Genomic DNA, 23,882 nt, shown 5'->3' on the forward strand with positions numbered 1-23,882 from the left:
AAGGGTATAGACTAGATTTTTGCTTGGAGACTGGTGAATAAGTGGAATGGATTGCCAGAGGTGGCTGTGAATGCACTGATGGTAAATGAGTATAAGGAAAGGTATATAATGAGAGGAAGAATAATAGATACTGTGTGAATAATGATTAGTGTAGATCTCCAGCAAAGAGTTAATAATGTTGGAGGTTTAATGGATTTTTTACAACACTCAGAAAGGATTAAAAAGAATTTGATACTTCCTATATTTCGTCCTAGTCACTAGGACATCTACGGGGATTACAAAAATAACTAATGTAACATAACACAAATATCATACAATACTAAGCCCAACCACGTGGGTGACACTAAAGTCCTATCTAGGTGGAGCGCCCTCTAAGGGTGGTTGTAGGTGGCCTGGAATATAAAGTAGGATCTCTGGTGATGAGTGTTTCCCAAATTTTCGGAAGCTTAATGCAACCGTATTTATTAAGATTTGGTTGATTTCTAAGAGCTGCTGCTGCTTCCAAGAATAGTCTCTCTTTCTTGAATTTACTGTGATGGAGCATGGTGGTTTTCTTCCATGATACTCTGTGGGTGGTGTCCAACACATGGTCAGCCAAGCCTGAATGACCATAGTTGTGTTTACAGATGTAAGACTTGTGTTCCTCTAGGCGGATGGATGCTGATCTGCCTGTCTGTCCAAAGTATGCCAGCTTACAGGAACAGGGTACTTTGTAAACTCTAGGCAGAGAGAGAGGAGGGAGCTGATCTTTCATAGAACGGATAAGGGTAGCAACTTTGCGGTGGGGCTTATATGCTGAGTGTAGGTTGTACTTTTTTAGAATCTTGGCTATTTTTTCGGATGTGCCATGGACGTAGGGTATGGTGATGGCATTTTTAAATTCTTGTTGACCAGAAGGACCGGGAATGGGAGAGGAACTGATTATTTTTTTGATACTGTGATCGCTGTAGCCATTGGAGAGGAAAGTGTTGTGTATGTAGTTAAGCTCAGTAGTGAGGGCGGTTCCACTGGAACAAAGATTGTGGGCTCTCTTGGTAAGAGTTTTAATAATGCCATATTGTTGAGAGGGGTGGTGGTGTGAGAGTTTGTGAATGTATCTGCCTGTGTGTGTGTGGGTTTTCTGTATACAGTGAAGGCAAGTGTATCATTAGGCAGGCGTGTGACTAAGGTGTCTAGGAAGGGTAAACAATTGTTCTTTTCTTTTTCCATAGTAAACTGGATTCTTGGATGTAGGCTATTGAGATGACTGAGGAAGGAGTCTAATGTGTCTGGGCCATGAGGCCAAATAGAGAACACATCATCTACATATCTTAGCCAGATAGAAGGTTTGAGTGGGGCTGAGTCTATGGCTCGTTTTTCAAAATCTTCCATATAGAAATTAGCAAGGGGGGAGAGGGGGGGAACCCATGGCAGTTCCCTCTATCTGCTTGTAGATTTTGTTCTTCCAAGAAAAATACCCAGAGTTAATGGCAAAGGAAAAGAGATCTAAGATGTCAGAAGGGAAAACTTTTTGTAAGAGAGATAAGGTGTCAATTAAGGGAATATTAGTAAACAAGCAGGAGATATCAAAGTTTACCAATATGTCTGCTTTATTCAAGGTTAAATTTTCTATGAGGGCTTTAAAGTGGGTAGAGTTTTTTATATAGGAAGTGGACCTTCCAGTGAGGGGGGGGGGGTCAGAGAGTTGGCCAGCTGTTTAGACAGTCTGTAGCAAGGTGCATTGATGGCATCTACTATAGGTCTGAGTGGGGAATTGGGTTTGTGGATTTTTGATAAGCCATAAATTCGGGGGGGATGGGAGGGGAAAGGTTTAAGTTTTTTCGTGATGTCGGGGGACCAGGAAGATACTTTTTTAAGTAAGATTTTTAATTTTTTAACTTGTGTTTTTGTGGGGTCGTGTTCTAGCGGGATGTAGGTAGCGCGATCGCGGAGGATAATATTCATTTTGCGATTGTATTCACTGGTATTAAGAACGACTGTGGCATCACCCTTATCTGCTCCAGTGATGACGATACTTTTTTCTTTCCATAATTTCAGGAGAGCTGTGCGTTGGGCATACGATAAATTACTTTTTGGAGGCGAAGAATGAGCAAGGATGTTGACTACGTCATGTCTAATGTTGTTGGCTATTTTCGACGGTAAGCGACCAATCCCACGTTCGATGTTAACCATTACATCAAGCACCGGCACTTCCTTCGGAGTGACGGCAACATTACGGCCGAGGCTAAGTGCGCTGACGGCATCATCATTGAGCCTTTTGGAAGAGAGGTTTACTACTGTCTGGAGCGGTTCAATTTGTGGTTGTGGTTTGTCTTTAATCAGGTTGTTATATTTCTTGACGTGTTTATTTTTTATTTTTTGAAATTCTTTCAATTTTCATATGTTGCCTGACTATAATTTACGATAATGGCTAGAGTACCCCAGAAAATGCACTGAATTATTATTATTATTATTCAATCCTATTTGAAGAAAGACAAGTTTCCATTCCTTAAAGTAAATTCAGATCACATTTCAGGACTCTAAAGAAGTAGATCCCTGAAATTAGTCTGTGTTTAACAGACATTATCATTTCTACCTTTACTACAAGAAAAATTTCAGAAAGATGATATTTTTCAGAAAAAATATCATTTTATCATATTCAAATGTTCAGTAAGTCTTCTGCATGTGTGTGTGTTGAGGGCATCATGTTGGAAGTTTAATGGAATATTTTTCAGCACTGGGAAAGGATTAAAACTAATTTTAATGTTTTCAATATTTCATCTGTCACTGAGACATCTTCAGGGATTACAAATTTACTTTTTTTAAGTAAGTGAGTTTTTAAGTAAGTTTTTTAACTTGAATTTTTGTGGGATCATGTTCTCAAGTTAAAAAAAATTTAAAAAAAAATTAAAAAAACTTACTTAAAAAAGTATCCTCCTGGCCAGAAGACATTACAAAAAAAAAACAGCAACTCAAACCTTTCAGTTCTCATCCTTCCCTGGATATATGGTTTACAAAAATCCACAAACCTAATTCCATCGTAAGACCTATAGTAGATACCACTGATGCACCTTGCTACAAACTATCAAAGTAGCTGGCTAACTCTCTGACCCCCCCCCCCCTTCCTCGCTGGTCTTACCACATCCTACGTGAAAAACTCTACCCACTTTAAAACCTTAATTGAAAATCTAACTTTAAATAATACAGACATATTGGTAAGCTTTGACATCATCTCATTGTTTACTAATATTCCCATAAATGACACCTTAACACTCTTCAAAAATGTTTTTCCTTCTGATATCTTAGAATTCTTTTCCTTTGCCATCAATTCTGGTTATTGTTCTTGGAAGAACAAAATCTACAAACAGATAGAGGGAACTACTATGGCCCCCCCCTGCCAATTTTTACATGAAAAATTTTGAAAAATGAGCCATAGACTCATCCCCCTCTCAATTTGACGTGACTCAAATTGAGAGGGGATGATTCTTCACCTCAATAGCCTACATCCAAGAATCAAGTTTACAATGAAAAAGGAAAATAACAATAGTTTACCCTTCCTAATGGTAACCTTTCCTTCTCTGTATATAGAAAACCTACTCACACAGGCAGATACATTCAGAAACTCTCCCACCACCAACCCTCTCAACACTATGGCATTATTAAAACTCTAACCAATAGATATGTAGATGATCTGTTCTCTATTTGGCCTCATGGCCCAGACACATTAGACTCCTTCCTCAGTCACCTCAATAGCCTACATCCAAGAATCAAATTTACAATGAAAAAGGAAAATAACAATAGTTTACCCTTCCTAATGGTAACCTTTCCTTCTCTGTATATAGAAAACCTACTCACACAGGTAGATACATTCAGAAACTCTCCTACCACCAACCATCTCAACAATATGGCATTATTAAAACTCTAACCAATAGAGCCCACAAGCTTTGTTCCAGTGGAACCTCCCTTTCAACCGAACTCAACCACATACACAATACTTTCCTTTCCAATGGCTACAGCGATTACAGAATTAAAAAAATAATCAGTTAGTTCTCCCATTCCCCAGCCATCTCTTCAGAAGGACTTCAGAAATGCCATCGCCATATCCCACATCTGTGGCACATCAGGAAAAATAGCCAGGTCCTTAAAAAAGTACAACCTCCACACAACATTTAAGACCCACTGTAATAAACTTACTACCCTTATCCATTCCACCAAAGATCAGCTCTCTCAGTGCCTGGAGTATATAGAGTACCCTGTTCTTGCAAGCTGGCTCACTTCAGACAGACAGGCAGATCAGCAACCATCCGTTTAGAAGAACACAAGTCATACATCTGCAATCACGACTAGGATCAATCTGGACTGGCAGACCATGTTTTGGATACAACCCACAGGATCTCATGGAAAAAAACCACCATGCTCCATCATAGTAAATTCAAAAATAAAGACTGTTTTTAGAATCTGCAGCAACACTCAGAAATCAACCAAATTTAAATAAATATAGTTGCATAAAACTTACCAAAATTGGGGAAATATTAATTATCAGAGATCCCACCTTACATTCTAGGCCACCTACAAATGCCCACAGAGGGTGCACCACATAGACAGGAGTTTAGAGTGACCCACATGTTTCACTTAATATTGTATTGTAATTGAAGATGTCTCGGTGACTGAGACATTTGAAATACTGGAAGCATTAAAATTAATTTTAGCTCTTCTGCAATAAGTATATCATAACGTATAGAATATATACATTTCTACAATCTAATAAACTGGGTGTAATTGAGCATGTATTCTTCTTATTATTATTGTGGCCAACAACTCACTGTGAGTAAGAGAGAGAGAGACGGACAGATCAACTCAACTTTTGAATCTTGCATCGCATTTTTGCTATCGTTCATTCTTTTGAATTTTTGAATCTTGCTTACTTTGCTCTACACAACCATGTAGAGCAAAGTAGGTCTACATGCAGTGCTGTAATTAGCTTTTCATGGGCCCTGTGCAAGATTTTATTTTTTGTTCCCCCCCCCCTTTTTTTTTTTTGGAAAAAAAGATCAGTTAATTTTTAACTTGAACCAAAAACGTTATGAAATTGGCCCCCATGGCAGAAAAATTTATAATTTTAAAATGAAAATATAATACTGATTATTTTTTGATACCCCTTTTCAGGTCCCCTTCATCCTGGGACTTTATGGCTACAGAGAATACCAAAGTATTCTCTGTAGCCATAAAATTCTCTGCAAAGACTTAAAATTTTCTCTGGATCACTTTTAAATTGAAATATCGCCGAAAGGAAAGCAGTAAAGCCTTTTATTACCATCCCATGCTTAATCATGATAACAGTTGTATGTCAAGACTTTGTGCAAAATTTTCTTAATTCAATAATTTATTATTTTTTAAAAATCACTTATCACTTTGTGATTGCATATATCTTGGTGGCAGATTAGTTAGAAATGGTCCCTTGTATGCTCAAAATTATGAGAGATAATAAATGGGTGGGACAAAGTTTCTTTTGACTGAAAATATGCATGATGACTATGTAACAGTTTCATCATTACAAAAGATGCATTCCTGACAACTCCACATTCATCAATGGTATTGTAATATATATTTCAATGAAACAAAGTACTGGTTTGAATTCCAAAGCATCCAAAGACAATCTTCCCCCCTTCCCCCCCCACAAAAAAAACATACTATAACTAAAAAAAATATAAACGCAAACTCACAGTAAAATATATGTTAAAAATAAAGATTACGGAATTTACGGAATGTTATTTTGTTAAATAACAAACAAAATAAAAATTAAACAAAAAAAAGTGTTAAATCTCTTGGTATTCATTGCTTTAACCTTTTAATGACATGGATGATTTTCACAGAGAAAACAGGAGTCCAGGTTCAACCAATGTTTTTTTTTCCCCCATAAACAAAATGATGTCATGCTCATGAAATCATTTTGTTAGTCTATTTTTTATTTTTTATTTATGTGAATTCAGTTTTCAGTTGAATCTAATTTGACCACAAGGTCATTTAAGTGGGGATCTGATACATTTATTTTATCTTTTTTTTTTGGAAAAATTTGTATAGATGGGATGGAGGAAGAGAGAGAGAAAGATATATATAAATGTTCATTAAAAATGATGCTACTGCTATTACTACTGTTATACATGTATCATGACTAGAACATTTATTTGTTTTCTTTGTTGTGAAAGAATAAATAAATAATAAGGGCCAGATAATTAGAAACCCTATCTCCTGGCATTAAAATATTTCAAAGAAAATTATAAAAATTGTGAAAATGAAGATGAGATGATAGTAGTGGCTAATACAAATGACCTGAGAGGCAGTGTAAATTGAGCAGTGAGAGTTTGAGATTGATGTTAGGGAATATGCAGAAGAAAAGGGTGAGAAGGAAGATAGCGAGCATATTGTCTAGGTATGATAATACAGAGTTGAGAAGAAGAGCAGTAATAATCAAGATGAAAGCAAAGAGGCTATTGTTTCCTGGGCAAGTAGGATTGGATAAAAGAAATGACTACATGATACTGCTGGACTTTGCAAAGGCATTTGATAGAATACTGCATGGAAAGCTATTGCATGGTGGAGCAGAATCAAGGCGAATGAGGGTGACTAGTGGCGTGCCCCAGGACCGCTACTTTTAATTTGTGCATTAATGATATAGCAGAAGATTTGAGGTGGGATATTCCGTTGTTTACTGATGATGCAAAACTGGAAAGGGCAATAGTTTACAAAGGTAATGTAGATATCCTGAAGGATGATTTAAATAAATTGGCAATGTGAGCAAAGGACAATAGTTATCTGTTTAAGGTTGCAAAATGTAAGATAATGCACTTCGGGATGAACAGATTACATACTCTGGTTGATGGTAATAGATTACAGGAAAATGATGAGGCTAGGGATCTGGGGATGATGATGGATAGAAAGTGAATAGAGAGGACATATTGCAAGGGTTGGCAATATAACTCAGAGGATTGCTTCAATTTTGAAGAACACATTGACAAGTAAGGAGAGGGGATATGGTAAATCTCTATAATTTACTATAGGAATTCTATAAGATTGACATAAAAGAAATTTTTCAATACATGAGAAGTAGGGGGAACAAGGGGTTACACTTGGAAGTTGTCTAAAAGTGTGCAGACTAGTTTCTTTACATGGAGAGTGGTGAAGAGTGGAATTGATTCCCAGAGGTGGTTGCGAGCACTCCAACAATGAATAAGTTTAAGAAGATGTATGATGAGTAAGACTATTACACTTTTTTTATAATCTTTGTCAAGTAGCTTTATTTTATCCTCCTACATGTTTCGCCAATCTTTTTCTATTGGCATCTTCAGGGAATACAAACTAGTAAGCTAAAATGAAGGTTACAGACTAGGTTATAACTGATAATTCTAATTCATACAAAAAATTGGTATTGTGCGTGACAATGTGCGTGTCTCATTAACGTGATTTATTCGTTATGGCTCATTACGTAATTGTTATGAAAGTTCATTTCTTTGATGTTTAATGATCTGATAAAAGTTTTCCAAATTTCTGGTAAAATTAGACCTTGATTCTTGTTTAGGTTTTCAGTTTTACGGGCGACTGTAGCTGCTTCTTTAAAGGTTCTTGAATGGTAGTTATCTTCTATGTATGGCATAAGGCTCTTATCCCACTCAATATGATAGTAGAGGCAAAGTGGCATGCAAGGCATGAAATGTCTTGTTATTTCAAGACATTTTATTAAGACATTTCAAGACAATATCTTGAAATGTCTTAATTTCAGACCTTGCATGCCACTTTGCCTCTACTAACCATCATATTGAGTGGGATAAGAGCCTTATGCCATACATAGAAGATAACTACCATTCAAGAACCTTTAAAGAAGCAGCTACAGTCGCCCGTAAAACTGAAAACCTAAACAAGAATCAAGGTCTAATTTTACCAGAAATTTGGAAAACTTTTATCAGATCATTAAACATCAAAGAAATGAACTTTCATAACAATTACGTAATGAGCCATAACGAATAAATCACGTTAACGAGACACGCACATTGTCACGCACAATACCAATTTTTTGTATGAATTAGAATTATCAGTTATAACCTAGTCTGTAACCTTCATTTTAGCTTACTAGTTTGTATTCCCTGAAGATGCCAATAGAAAAAGATTGGCGAAACATGTAGGAGGATAAAATAAAGCTACTTGACAAAGATTATAAAAAAAGTGTAATAGTCTTATGAATAATTGTCAAGAAAAAAATTCGACACATGTATGATGAGTATTGCATGAATAATATGTAGTGTGGTTCTCCTGAGATTCTTCTGCTAATCTCACCACTATAGGATTTAGCATTATTGTTCAGGTTTCAGATCATGGGATATCTTTTGGATGGCAGTGGAATCCATGCCTAGCCAAATTCAACTGCAAAATCTTATTAAAGAACATTGAGATATTACACGATCCTGAAATAGGTTTTTAATTTTCTGACCATGCAACATATTTTGACTCACAAATGCTGGTATGCCTAAGAATTGGTTACTTTATAACATGATTTGGAAGTCTATATATATATATATAGCATACATAAAATAAAATTATATATATATGTGTGTGTGTGTATTTGTGCCCCAAAAGAGCAACTTAATTAAAACCTTTGCTTTTCTGATTATAATAAAACAACTAACATTAGTTTTGCAATGTATATGATTATAATTTTTTAAAATGTGCATAAAGTAAAGATATCCAGAGTTATTTATTATAAATATCACCATTAAATAATCATATTGAAAAAGTACTTTTCTACTCCAATGATAGAGACATAAATGTTTTTATACAGTTTCACAAAGTGATTTCATTTAAAACATATAAAAATAATTAATGTACAAAGCATCTTATAGATGTGCACAATCTGTTTTCTCATATCATTCCTAATACAGTCAACTCTCACTTTAACAAGCTCATAGGGACCACAGGAATAGTTAGTTGCAGTGATTAGTTTGCTGTAGTGAATTTCTTTTAACATGCATTGTACCTGTAAGGTTTTATTCTAGACTTTTCAATAGTTTTTATAGTGGTATTTCCAACAGGGAGAACAGTCGGGTATACTGTCATGTAATAAATTCATAATAAAAATTTAACACAGTGCCTATTCAGTATGTTCCATATCAATTTATTACCAGTAAATAACATGTTTCTCCAGCTTTCTACATTACTGAAGAAATGGTAAAAACAAAACATTATATAAAGATATTAATGGATGTATCATCCACATACAGAGAGAAAGTCTATGCAACTATTGTAATAGATCCAGAGAACAACAATTTTCCTGAAGGAATGCACAGGTATTAATTGCATAATATCTGCACTGCTGAATAAGGTTGATGTAACCTCTTTTACAATACATTACTTTGACATTAAATACACATGAATTACTGCATTCATGTAGGGATATATAGAATTCCTAGTAATTCTCTGAATCTGCTCAGAATTTTGTGAGAAGATTTGAAAAGATGAATCTTTCTTTGCAGAATTTATGTACATATTTACGTAATTTACGTTTCACATATGATATTTATTTCTTGTCAAACATTGTTTTCAGGAACTGAAAGATAAGTTGTGTTAATTAGCCATAATTGATTTATTTTTCTTATTGACTAAAATATATGGCAGTATATTTAATAAATAATACTTTTAGCTTGTGTTTTTGTGTATATATTGTATGTGCAAAACATATTCACTTCATAGAGTGAAAGTGAAACTGGTGAGTGTGTGTGTGTGTGTCTTGAAAGCAAGTGTCAGGAGAATAAGAAGAATGACAGCAGTAAGTTAAATGACAAAAGATGATAAAATACGAGTTTGAATCTTGGTGAGGTTGTTGGAGCAAGTAAAGTGTTGGCAGCAAGTGACAATGTATGCAATACGAGTGACAGCAAGAATAAAATAGTGGAAAACAAAGAAAATGACCACATGATAATGAGAGAGAGAATGCATTTATGTGGAGTTCTCTGCAGAAGAAATGTGAAACAGAATGGTTGTTGCAGAAATAGTTGGCAGGTGGTATGCCACAGAAGCAAAAGAAAGGGAAAGAAAGAGTATGAAAGAGTTAAAGAGAATAAGGCTCAAATTTTGTGTGGTGATTTTATGATAATAGGAGTACTAGAGAAGAGCATCACAAAATTGTGTTTCCCTAGGGCCAAGAATAAGGATGTTAATAATGCAGAGGGAGAAAGTGTAAAACGATCATCTTCACTGGTACCAATGATCTAGGGAGGGGACAAATGTAGTATTTGAGAAGATATAAGAGTTACTAAAACAAGTAAATAAGAAGAGTAAGAAAGTAAAGACTGTGAGCCTGCTGCTAGAGTATGATAGAGGCAAAGACCTATGATTGAAATTGGGTATACGGGTTGAGCAAGTGGGATGGCATAGAGTTTGATGTGCAGAGTGAGTCTGATGGATAGAATGCCTCATATTGAATCATTCTAGCCACTAGAGGGCTACATAGTGTGTAGTGTTTCCAGATAGCTCCTGAACAGATAAGTGTTATTTTGAGTAATAATTGGTGAATTTGCATAATATTTACATAGTATTGTTTACTTTTCATATTTTAGCATGTCTTGGTGATTTTTGTGTGTTTTTTGAGTATTTTAAATAGTAAAACGATTATCTGAGTACATAGTCCCCCATTAAGAGAAATACAAAGGTGGCGTCCAGTCTGCCAGCTTTGTCTAAAATTTTGATTTAAAGGATTTGATTCAGTGCAACGATAGCTGTGAGAGTGGCGTTGAAAGTGAGAATGAAGGTTAACATACAGAACAAATGAATGAATTATCAGAGAATAAAAATGATGAGACTGATGCAATGAGTGAGATCGCTCAGTTACGCAGAGTGATACACAGAGAAAATCAGCAACTGGAGCATTGGCAAAAATGTTTACCAAGTGTACTGACTAATAAACGGCAAATGTATGATAGAAAAAATAAGAGTATGATAGTGAGTATAAACTAAATGAAAGAGCGAGTGGTGTATGGAGATTCCTTAGTAAGAGGTGTGTCAGTTGAGAGTTTAACAAAATCATATCAACCTAGTGCAAAACCTTGTTTACATCGTTAAGGATGTAAGCGAGTCAATTACAATGCAAAAGCAATAGGTGAAAGAATTGATAGTGGTAGCAGGTACAAATGATTTGAAAGGAGACAAAATGGCTATGAGTGAGGATGTGAAGGAATTGCTTGAGGTAGCAAAAGAGAAGAGTGAGAGAGTTAGGATGGTGAGTCTGTTGCCACGGTATGACAGTGAAGAGAATAGAAGGAGGACAATAATTGCTAATGACTTTATGTGTGAATTATGCAGGATGAGTGGTGTGAAATTTGTGGATGTGTGGAGCGAGTTCGATGGGCGAAAGGATTTATATAAGATGGATGGTTTACATTTGAATGGATTTGGTGTACAGAGACTTGAAAAGGTGTTGTCGAACGTAGTGGAAGTGAATGTGCAGAATCAGTGAAACTAGAGTGATTAGGAGGGAAGGGAAGTAGATAAGCAGACTGAACATGTGTAATGTGCCCAAGCGAGTACGAAAGACCACGAATCGGAATGAGATAGTTAGTATAAGGCATCAAAATAGGGATGGGACAAATCGGCTTCTGCAATTCATGTATACTAATGCCAGAAGTATTAGGAACAAGAAGGAAGAATTTTTGGCCTTGCCTGGCACTTCCAGGCCACAGGTTACTGGCATTAGTGAAACATGGCTGCCAGAAGATGATATAGCTAGTGGGATTGAATGTGAGGGAGTATGGTGTGTTCAAGAGAGACAGGGAGAATAAAATGGGGGGAGGTGTGTTATTGATGATAGCGGATGAGCTACAGCCAAGGAAAATAGAGGTGGAAGTGCAGGAGAGAGAAAAGAGCACATTTGAGGCTATTTGGTGTGAGATTGAAACTAGCAGAACAAAAAATACAGTTGGGTGCTGCTTAGACCAGGTAATGGAATAGATGGTGGAGAAAGTATGCATAAGCAAATAGAAGAAATGAGTGGAAGGAAGGTAATTATTATGGTAGATTTCAACTATGGTAACATTGACTGGAAGGAGGAGAGGACACATGGGAGGAAGGAATTGGATTTTATGCGGTTATTAAGGGATAACTATCTGCGACAGCATTTAATGGAAAATACTAGGGGTCAGAGAGTGCTTGACCTATTAATTGCATCTGAGAATTTGGCCATCATCACCAATTGATGACGACGTTGCCACCAACTGGTGAGAGTGATCATAGGGTCTTGACTTGGGAGGTGGCTAAATGTGTGGAATTTACAGTTAAGACAGGGTACATGTGGAATTATCATGCTGGAAAGTATGACAAGCTTAGGAGTTTGATTGGTTCAGTGCCATGGCATGTAAAACTGCAAGAGCTAGATGTTGATAGTGCATGGGAGGCGGTTAAGAGGTGTTTGCATGAAGCAATGGCTGATTGTATACCTAGAGTCCGAATAATAAATCAAGTAGGAGTTAAATGAATGAATAACACCATTAAGCTTGAGCTGCAAAAAAAAAAAAAAAAAAAAAAAAGAAACTACTATGGAGGGAAATTAAGGAGAAAGGTGACCGGCAGTCACATGAACAGTATAAAGTGCAGGCCAGAAGGGTAACGAGTGTAGTAAGAAAAGCAAAAACGGATTATGAAAGAACATTAGCCATGCAGGCTAAAGAGAATCTCAAGCAGTTTTTTCGATATGTTGCAAGTAAAAGAAAAAATGTATATGGCAGAAAAATTTTAAAGAATGCTGATGGTAGGGAGGTAACAGAATCAGTTGATATAGTTGAATTACTGAGCGAGCACATTGCAAGAATATATTATCCAGGTGGTGACATTGCAGAAATGAATGAACCAATAGATTGTACGGGAATTGTGGTGAATGAAGTGGAGGTGAGTAGTCTATTACAAAACCTCAATGTCAATACATCTGTGGGATTGGATGGTATACCAGCTCATGTCATATATGAAGCAGCTAAAGAATTGTCAGTGCCCTTGACCATTTTGTTTAATTTGAGTCGGGTTTGGGTTAGTCCCGAGGGGGTGGAAAGAGTGGAAAATAGTTCCACTGCATAAAGGAGGTTCCAAGACTGCTGTTGTAAATTACCGACTGATTAGCATATCAGGAATCGTTGTCAAGGTTTTGGAGAAATTAGTCAAGAGAAGAATACAGGATTTGATAGATGAAAATGGGATACTGTATGGGGGACAACATGGTTTTGTGAAGGGTAGATCATGCCTCAGTAACTTGCTCACGTTTTATAACACATTGACGGCTGAACTGGATAAGGATAATGGGTTTACAGTGATTCTACTGGACCTTGCTAAGGTCTTTGACAGGATACCACATGGAATTCTAATCAGTAAACTGCAGCATATGGGGATGGATAAAGGGTTGGTGAGATGGATAGGAGGGTGGCTGATGGAGAGATATCAGAGAGTGGTTTATTCAGGAGTAGAGTCCAAAAGACAGCTTGTGACTAGTGGTGTGCCGCAGGGCTCTGTTCTTGGACCACTACTTTTCAATTCCTTCATTAACGATATAGGAAAGGATCTGAGAGGAAGTGTTCACTTGTTTGCTGATGATGCAAAGTTAGGTAGAGCAATAGTGAGTGCACAGGATATCAAAATTTTGCAGGATGATTTGGATAGTTTGGAGGACTGGACTAAGGAAACTGGATGTCAATTTAATGTGGCAAAGTGTAAGGTTATGCATTTTGGGGTGAAAAGATTAGCAGCCGTATATCACATTGGTGGAACCGTACTCCAGGAGATTGATGAGGTCAGGGATTTGGGAGTGTTGGTGGATAGGGAGTTGAAATTTAGGGGGCACATCTCAAAAGTGGCTAAATCAGCTCATCAAATCACTTGGTTGCTGAAAAATACTTTAACAAGCAGAGACAAACAAACAAGTTATGGTTCCTGTGTATCGAGCTTTGATAAGACCCCATCTAGATTACTGTGCCCAGATATTTTCTTGATGGGGAAAAAATGGAGAGGATCCAGAGGCGAGTGACCAAGATGATAGCAGGTCTATGGAATGAACCTTATGAGAACAGGTTGAAGATTTGTGGGTTGCAAAAATTGGTTGATAGGCAGAAAAGGGGTGATATGATTGAGACATTCAAATTACTGAAGGGTTTCTATAAGATTAATCCAGAAGATATTTTTGAGAATAGGACCGGTTGTGGGAGGACAAGGGGTCATACATGGAAGCTGGGCAAGAATGTGGGAAATAAGCTGCCAGAGTCTGTTGTGGGTGCTATGACTGTGAATGAGTTCAAGGCGAGGTATGATAGATACTGTGTGAATGTCGAATAGTTGTTCTTGACATGATGTTAGGGCCTCCCTCAATGAGTTTGTCGACTCCTTGGAGTTGCCCGGAATAATAATAATAATAATATATAAGGGCAGATGGCTTGCAATTGAATTGAACTCTTGGCCAGAGAGCCGCAGGGATCCCTACTGGCTCCATTACTATTTTCTATATACATGTCAGATATCCTGCACAATCCAATGTCATCCATCATGGCCCTATATGCAGATGATACAGCAATAGTAACCAGATCTCTCCGACCACACTTCATTACCAGAAAGCTTCAAGAAAACCTTCTAAAGTTGGAGGGATGGTTCTCCAAATGGAGACTGGAAGTAAATCCCCAAAAAAGTTCAGCGATTCTCTTCACGAAAAGGCCAAAATCTCCTGCAGGAAACGTATTACTATTCAATACTAAAATTCCCTGGCAGACAGAAACAAAACCAACACATCAAGTCTATGTGCACAAAGGCATCTAAAGCAATCACTCAGATCTATCTGCTAATTAATAGAAACAGCAAGCTAAGCAACAGAATCAAATTGCAGTTATACCAGATGACGATATAATCACCTACGCCTCTCCAGCTTGGAGCCACCTCTAATACCAACATTCTCAAACTACAACGAGTACAATAATCTCCATGCCCATCCTGGGTGAGAAACTGCTCACAAATTCTACCCTCACTGTAGCCGCAACAGATAGCTGGGAATATGAAAAGCATCTTGCTTCACCCCTAAAGACATTAATGTCAAAATGCCTTGAGAAAGTATTGCTAAGTGAGAGTTTGGAAGTGTAGAGTCAGAGAAACTAGAATGTTTCAGGGGAATGCAGGTGAGTATGGGTCCAGGCAACCTAGATTTAAGTGGGAGAGTGACACATGATGGTGAATGTAGTTCCCCAGGATCTTAATATTAGTAGGATAATTCACACAATGTGTAAGAAAGGTTGTGGGATGAAGAGGTATTGCAGTTTATGTATACTAATGCCAGACGTATTTGGAATAAAGGTGAAGAGTTTTGGGCATTGGGTTAGCACAACTTGACCAAGAGTTACATCACCAGTGAGACTTGGTTGATGCAGAATGACATAGTTACAGGATAGAAGGAGAATGGAAGGAGCGGTTTTGCTAATGATAGCAGAAGAACTGAAGTTAAAAACAGCAGAAGCACATCAGGGATGCAGAGGGCAGTTCTAGTCTATCTGTTATGAGATAGAAGCCAACAGGATAAAATATATAGCAGTTGCTGCTATAAGTCAGGGGATATAAGGGAACATGTAGATGGAATGCATTGGTAAATTAGCACAATGAGTGCAGGATGAGTAATTATTATGGGGGATATAAACTATGGGAAGGAAAGGTCACAGGAAGGGAAGAAAATGGAACTTATAACAGCTGCCAAGATATAATTACCTGAGACAACATGGGATTCAAGAGTTACATCTGGTTATAACATCAGAAAGCATAGTGGCTGGCAAAAGCAGTCATGTGGCTTGGCCTGGGAGCAGGACAGATATGCAGAATATTCTGTTGAGAAGGGGTTTATGTGGAATTACAAAGCAGGTGATTATGACAAACTGAGCATCTTCTCATCTGAGAAGAGAGAGATGCTAGTAGTGTATGGGAGATGGTCATCAGGTAACTGAAGAAAGAAGTATCAGACTGTGTATATATATACTCAGGAGAATAAATCAGATAGAAGTTAGATGGATGAGTAGCATCATAAAGCAGGAGTTGCAGAAAAAGAAAAAATTGTGGAGAGAATATAAAAAAAAAAGATAATCAGTAAGTCGTTAGCAGTACAAATCATGGATAAGAAGGGTAACCTGTATGGTAAGGTAGGCCAAAACTAATTATGAGAGGAAGCTAGCTGATGAAGCAAAAAGAAATCCCTAAGTTCTTTTACTTTTAGCTCTTTTATGTGGCAAGTAAAAGGAAAAATGGCTAAGGATGGATGACCTTTACAAGAGTTGGTGGCAGGAAGGTGACAGAAGGAAATGAAATAGTTGAGTTACTTGAGTGATTATTTTGCAAGCATGTATCATCCAGATAGAGATATTTCAGTGCCAGACATGACACTGGAAATAAAGGTAATATTTGATATGAATTGGATGTGCTTATGATATTGTAGAACTTGAATGCAAACATGGCCATGAGATCAGATGGCATATCAACCCATAAATTAATATTAAGAGAATGTGCAAGGCACTTCTCTGTCCATGCTGTTTGATTTAAACCATGGTTCTGGGAAGGTAACAAGGGAGAGGGCAAAACACTCGCTGCATAAGTAGGTGCCCTCGCTCAATGAGTCTTTGAACTCCTTGGAGGTTTAAGAAATAATGATAATAATAATAATAGATCTGGTCAGATGTTGCAGGTCTATGGAATGCTTCCTATGAGAATAGACTGAAGGTTTGTAGGTTTCAAAAACTGGCTGGTAGGTGAATAAGAGGGGACATGACAGAAGCAGGGTAGCACTTGTGCATTCATCAGAACTGATGTACCATGCCAGAGATTGCAAAACCTCAACCCCCCCCCCCCCCCCCACACACACACATCCATTTGATCTGCTTTGGCTCAAAATTTCTCTAACAAATCAACCTGCCCTTTTCATATGCTGTCCAAACTCTGTTAACCACACTGACTTCTTCAACTATCTCTCCCTTTAAAGCTCAGCTTTCTACAGTCAAAATATCCTAATAGTGAGGTTGTCCTCCTTGAGGACTTGGCTTTTCTTCTCACTTTCACTGATCAAGCAGACAGGGATGCTGAAGTGTTTGCCATTAGCAATGACCTAACAGATTGTCAATCTTCCCACCAGAATACCTGATGATCCCCTCCAATTTTCCCTTGATCTCTTCCTAACAAGCTCCCCTTCCAAGTATACTGTAGGTGTCATTTCTCCTCTTGGTCACTCAGATCACAACCTCACATATGTCTCTTTGCCACAGAACAACCTTCTCCCACCAGCTCTAAGTCTTTCATCCCTTGGCACTACAAGGGTGCCAAATGGGACAACCTCCATGACTTCTATTTCTCCTTCTTGTGGTCCAAATACTGCTTTGGTTCTTCAGATCTAAACATCTGCTCAGACTAAATAATAGAAAATCATCCTCACAGGAATGAAGGCCTTCATACCCTATTCCACCCTCCAAATTCACAGCCACCATCCATGCCTTGGTTTTCAAAAAAAGTGTGCCAATGCAGTAAAAGGGAAAAACCTCTGCATGTCATGAATGGCTCAGGACCAAAACTCCAGCTGCTCACCTGCCTATATTGCAGCTCAAATCAGCTATAAAAGAATCATCACCAAATTCAAGTCAGACTTTGAAAGGACATATGCTGCAAACTTCACTCCTGTCCAAATGGCAGTTGCTCCTTCTGGTCTCCTGCTAAGGCCATTGGGTGTAACTTTTGCCCACCTAGGTTTCCACCATTCTCATACACCCAGATTGTGCTATAGTTACCTCATCTAAAGACAAGGCTGAGTTACCAGTATTGCTCTTCTCTTCCAATTCCTGCATCAATGATGTGGGCAAAGTTCCCTCAACTCTGCCAAGACCTGCTCTCTCTCAATGGCATCCATATTCTTCTGCCAGAAAGAAATCTGAAGAATCATTAATAACCTGAACACAAACAAGGTATCTGGTCCGGATGGTATCCCACCCATTGTGTTAAAATCATGTGCCCCAGAACTAATATCTATCCTGCATCGCCTCTTCAATCTATCCTATTCAAATGGCATCTACCCTACAGCATGAAAACAGGCATATACCCAACCCATCCCAAAGAAAGGTGATAAAAGTCAACCAACAAACTACCATCCAATTGCTCTCATTTCTGTTCTCTCTAAAATTATGGAGAAAGTCATCAACAACCAACTCCTGAACCACTCAGAGACCTACCAGCTAATCAGTGACCAGCAATGTGGATTCCACATTTGCAATTTACAGCTGATCTAGCTTTCACCACCCATCTCTGGACACAAGCCATGGAAAAATTCAGAGAAACTCGCATAATTTTCTCTTGACATTTCAAAAGCATTTGATCTAGTTTAGTACAGGGGCCTAATTAGTAAACTGCCTTCCACACTCTGCAACTGGATCACCAACTTTCTCAGCAGTCGCTCACTATGTATCATGGTGGATGGTTTCCTCTCCTCAGATTTCCCCACCAATGCAGGAGTACCCCAGGGATCTGTGCTTTCACCTACTCTCTTCCTCCTGTATATAAATTACCTGTTAAATTATCTCACAGACTTTCAATCTTATCCATATCTTTGCCAATGACACATTCCACTTCTCCTTTTCATTTGACGAACCTTGTAGCACTCAAGTATTAAAATCCTCAAGATCCACCACAAACCAGTGTCCTGAACTCTGATCTCTTGGCTATATCTCAATGAGGTAACCTTCACTGCATATTTTTTAAATTTGGCACTTTTGTTTGGCAAGGAAAATTCTATAAACAAATCGAGGGTACAGCCATGAGCTCCTCCCATTCCAACTAACTTTTTCATGTAGATATTTGAAAAGAATGCTCTAAATTCCTCTCCTCCTCCCCTTTAAATCCACTATTTGGCTATGCTACGTGGACAATGTGTCTCTTTCCTTCCTATTTGAACAGCCAACATCCAAGGATCCAATTCATGATAGAAAGTAACAACAGTCTGCCCTTCCTAGACACTCTAGTTGCAAGACAACCAAATGGATCCCTGACCTTCACATTCTACAGAAAACCCACCCACCCACACAGGTCGACACATTCATCAACGGTCACATCAACCTCCCCCCCCCCCCATTTTTTTTTTTTTTTTGACTATAAAAACCTTAATCCACTGGGCAAAATTAATTTGCTCAGATAACAGTGCACTCGACACAGAGCTCACCCACATAAAAAACACTTTTTGGCCAATGGCTACACCTCCCACCAATACAAAGAATTTTAACAGCACATACACACACGCACCTCCCCTCGCAAACATAGATTACAGCAAATCCATCGCAATCCCCTACATTCGTGGCATCTCAGAAAAGGTGGCTAAGATTTTAAAAAAGCATGATCTAATGACCACCTATAAACCACACAAAAAGCTAGCAGCCCTTATCTGCTCCTACAGAGACCAGCTACAACCTCTGGATTTACCTGGAGTTTACCAGGTACCCTGCAGCTGCAACCTTTCTTATTATGGACAAACAGGTAGGATAGCCAACATCTGTATAACAGAGCACCAAGATTACATCTGATTTCACCACTATGGCCGCTCCGGTTTAGCAGACTATGCCCTGCACAGAATCCGTTGGAAAAAAGTCACCTTATTCCACTGCAGTAAATTCAAGTTCGAGAGGCTTTTCCTGGAATCAGTTGCAGCTCTTACCAACTATCCCAACCTAAACAAATAGTTGTATCAGAACTCCTCCCCTGATATGGGAAACCCTATGAATAATGGAATAGCATTTTATATCACTAAAACACATGTATAACACACATGATTAGTTTTAATACGTAAGTATTTCATCCCAAGTATCTTGGGATATCATTCATCACTAAAAACACACGTATAACTACAGTGATTAGTTTTAATACATAAATATTTCATCCCAAGTATCTTGGGACATCAATTCATCACTAAAAACACACGTATATGATGTCCCAAGATACTTGGGATGAAATATTTACATATCAAAACTAATCATTGCGGTTATATGTGTTTTTAGTGAGGAATTGATGTCCCAAGATACTTGGGATGAAATATTTACGTATTAAAACTAATCACTGTGGTTATACGTGTGTTTTTAGTGATGAATTCACCACAGTTTTCATTATATAAAAAAAGCATTTTACATGTCTGAAAGGGTATGTGCGTTGCATTATGGGATACATACTGAGGCAAGTGATGTGAAGTCATTAGCATATATATACAAGTAGCTCACATGTGAATATATTTCATGCCAAAATATTGTTTTGCTTTCTTGGGAAGGATTAAAACCAAGTATATAATTTCTTGGTATCTTTAATGACACTTAAGACTTTTTTTCAGTGCATGGCAATAAGAGAGAGAACAAAGGATCACCTCTGAAAATTGTATAAGGGTGTTAGGACTAGATTTTTGTTTAGTAAATGGGTTGCCAGAGGTGATTGTACATGCTTCTTCAGTGAACAGGTTCAAGGAGAGGTATGATAGATATTGTGTGAACGATCATTACAGCAGATCTCCCATGATGAGGCTTTAAGCTTCATGGAGATGCCCAAGATATTCATAGTAATAATAATAATAATAATATTTTGGCAGTGTGATATGGTAGACCAGACTTTTGGTTGTATGATAAGGTAGAACAGACTCCAGCTTTTTTTTTTTCCTTTTTTCACTATATCTTTTATTTTATTTGTCTGATTTCTTTGGATTTTTTGTTTGTCACCCATAATATGAATAACAGATGCACTTTACCTTCTCTAGGTTTTTATAGCATATAGCTTATGGTGACCTCAATCAAGCTTAAACTTTATTTAACGGGGAAAAAACAGCAACCATATCACTTGCTTCAAGATGTTATCAAATTTGTAACTTTTTTGATTTTTGAAGCCAGTCAGAGAACAGGCGAAGCATGCTATTCCACTCATAATAAACTGATGTGGAATATACCTGGAACTCACTATTCATTTGTGGATTGACCAAATAACTTTATACGATATCATGTTGAAAATATCATGAATGATATTTGATCATAAATTCAACATAAAAATAAATTATTTTGATGATGATGAGGTAATTATTCACATGAGATAAAAAATTAAGAAATAAATATAAATACTTAAGTTTCTCTGCAAAATATTACATTATGAGGGTCTATATGAATAACTGTGAAAATTATTAATTATAAACAGTTACCAATTACAACTGCAAAATATTCTTATAACAGATAAAATAGCAAACACTAAGCTAAAAATACCAGAGGATGAGACTGTTGCACTATTTTTACAATAGTCAATTGGAATTTGTTCTGTTCTTGCCATTACCCACTGGAATCCTTTTACACGCTTCTGACGCTGAAGTTCCAAACCAAGTGTTCTTATTATTTTAGAATTATAGTCATTAAGCCATTTTTTCTGAAATAGTAAAAAAAAAAAAAAAAAAAAAATGAACAGTGTAATTATTTTTGATACTGTCTGCATTATGATAATACTACATATGTAAGTTCACATTAGTATGAACTTCATAGTAATAATGTAAGATGTCTTCCAAGTAATGTGTGTGTGTATTTTATATATATATATATATATATATATATATATATATACATAATTACACACAGTGATTTTTCTGGGAAGGTATGCAACAGTACCATATACCAGCGCTTTTGTTAACAGCGCATTTAGAAATTTGTCGAATTAAGTAATTTTTTACATGTTTACCTAGTATACAAATAGGCTTAGTTATTTAATAAAATTTTCATTTTTCATTGAATCTATTGTTAAGATATTTGCTATATAAAACTTTTTATATTTACGATACAAAATTTTTATCAAAATTATTATTATAAAATAAAATAAAATAAAATATATAAAAAATAAGTAAACTTATTTTTTATATACTTCTTTGTATAGTAAATTTATGCTTAATAAACTGTGTATTATACACTGAATTTGCTGTTCTCATTCCAAAATCATCATCATGCTATGAAGTAAATAATTTTTTAATTTTCTTTTTAATTTTCAATTTTTTTGGCCAGTAAAGAATAAGTACGGTACCTATTGTTTTACAAGAAAAGTGCTCATTATACGAGGGCTGTTCAGTAAGTAATAAGACTAATTTTACTGTTGCGAAACCACTCATCACAATATTAATTTCTGTGGAATAAAGAAATGTTGCTGTCTGTATTAACAAAAGAGGTTGATAGATGGCGTATACGGGCTGATGTGCCAGAGTGTCACGTGACTAAACGCAAGCTTGTTTTGCCACGCCTACGAGCCGCAACCAGTCGTCGAAATGGAAGCATCCTTGGATGTGAGGCCTATATTTTTTGCTGGGAGAGTGGTGACAAAATCATGACTACTTTGTCAGTGAATGAGTTTAAGGAGGTATGATAGGTATTGTGTGAATAATGATTAGTGTAGGTCTCCCACAATGAGCCTTCACACTCTGTGGAGATTCTTGCATAATAATAATATGCATTCCATGCCATTTCCATTCTTCCACCTTTTTCTTAGTCTACACAATGATTTTCTTCAATAAATATTAAAATTCATAAATTTAAAAATGCATTGGTAGGGAAGAGATATTTTCAGCATTAATGAGTTTGGTCTCAAAATTACTACTATTATTATTATTACAAGAGACTTATAGGGAGTCAGAGACTCATTGAGGGAAGCTACATATCATTGCACTGTGTCATACCTTCTCTTGAATTCATTCACACTATTCCAGTGACACATCATTATATGTGAGAAAACTCTAGCTCTTGCCTCTTTCTTAACTGCATTCTTTATCAACTTCTAAATGGATGTCCTTTCATCCATTCTCCACCCTCCATAAAATGAAAAATTCTATCTATTGGTATCCTGTATGATAGAAATCTTTTAGAAGTTTGTAGGTATACCTCATATTACCCTTTTCTCCTGTCTGCTAGCATCTGCAGTCCACAAATTCTCAATCTCTCCGCATAATTTACACTTAATAGTTCCAATATCATCTTTAACACTCTCCTTCATACCCTCTCCACTGTATCTGCATCGCCTCAGAAACTAGGAGATCAGATCTGAACATAATAGTCCAGATGAGGTCATATCAATACCCCGTAAAGATGCAAATGACTTCCTTATTCTTACATGTCAGTGTTTGTTTCGAAACTGCAATTATCCTCTGAGGTGTATTTGCAATTTTTGCTATATGACAAATGAGCTTCAACTTCCTGTCTGCTAAAATTGCAAGATCCCTAGCCTGGTCAGTTTCTTCTAAAATAATCCTGCCAATATAATACTCAACTGGATATCTCATTCCACCAAAGTACACAATTTTACATTTATTAACGATGAACTGATAGCCATTATCATAATCCCACTATAATAAATTTAGTTTAATCCTTTATCCAAGTGTGAGCAAACAAAGTTTGCACCTGAAAATATCTTCAGGACTGGGGTAAGATAGTACAACACCGGTCAACTCGTAGCAAAGGTGGACCAAGCTAACATCACTCCTATCTCAGTATCTCCCATAATGCAAAACACATCTCCTTGCGGATATGTATAATGTTATGCATTAAGGGAAGGGCCACTACCCAGACTAGTTCCGACTTTTATTGAGGTCTCTTCAGTGGGAGCCAGGCCCAGAAGTGGAGATACCAGGCAGAAGCAATGGTGAGGTCATCTTTACCTATAGGAGTTGCCAAAAGGTGTGCCACCTTTTTATTAAATTACTCTGGATTTAGAGAAAGATGGAAAGTTTATTTTTCATTTGGTTAGACTATAATAAATTTAGTTTAATCCTTTATCCAAGTGTGAGCAAACAAAGTTTGCACCTGAAAATATCTTCAGGACTGGGGTAAGGTAATACAACACCG

At 37.0% G+C, this 23,882-nt stretch overlaps 1 protein-coding gene across 4 annotated transcripts in view; it reads right to left on the reverse strand.

Moving 5' to 3' along the window:
• LOC150096152 (uncharacterized) overlaps positions 1-23,882 on the reverse strand; it is a 520,274-nt gene that overhangs the window by 46,900 nt on the left and 449,492 nt on the right. For 3 of the 4 annotated variants that reach the window (XR_016549966.1, XM_090409454.1, XM_090409453.1), the window contains exon 20: positions 21,276-21,432. Coding sequence is in view for 3 of the 4 variants with exons in the window: in XM_090409454.1 (XP_090265580.1) it covers positions 21,276-21,432 (157 nt within the window). In the remaining variant the exon portion in view is untranslated. Of the gene's footprint in view, positions 1-8,706; positions 9,575-21,275; positions 21,433-23,882 lie in introns of those variants that run through there. The other variant, XM_090409451.1, reaches the window with a different exon arrangement.

This window comes from Typopeltis vanoorti, chromosome 19 (assembly GCF_054136105.1).
Source record: "Typopeltis vanoorti isolate ZY-2024b chromosome 19, IOZ_Tvanoo_1.0, whole genome shotgun sequence".
Classification (NCBI taxonomy): Eukaryota; Metazoa; Arthropoda; class Arachnida; order Uropygi; family Thelyphonidae; genus Typopeltis; species Typopeltis vanoorti.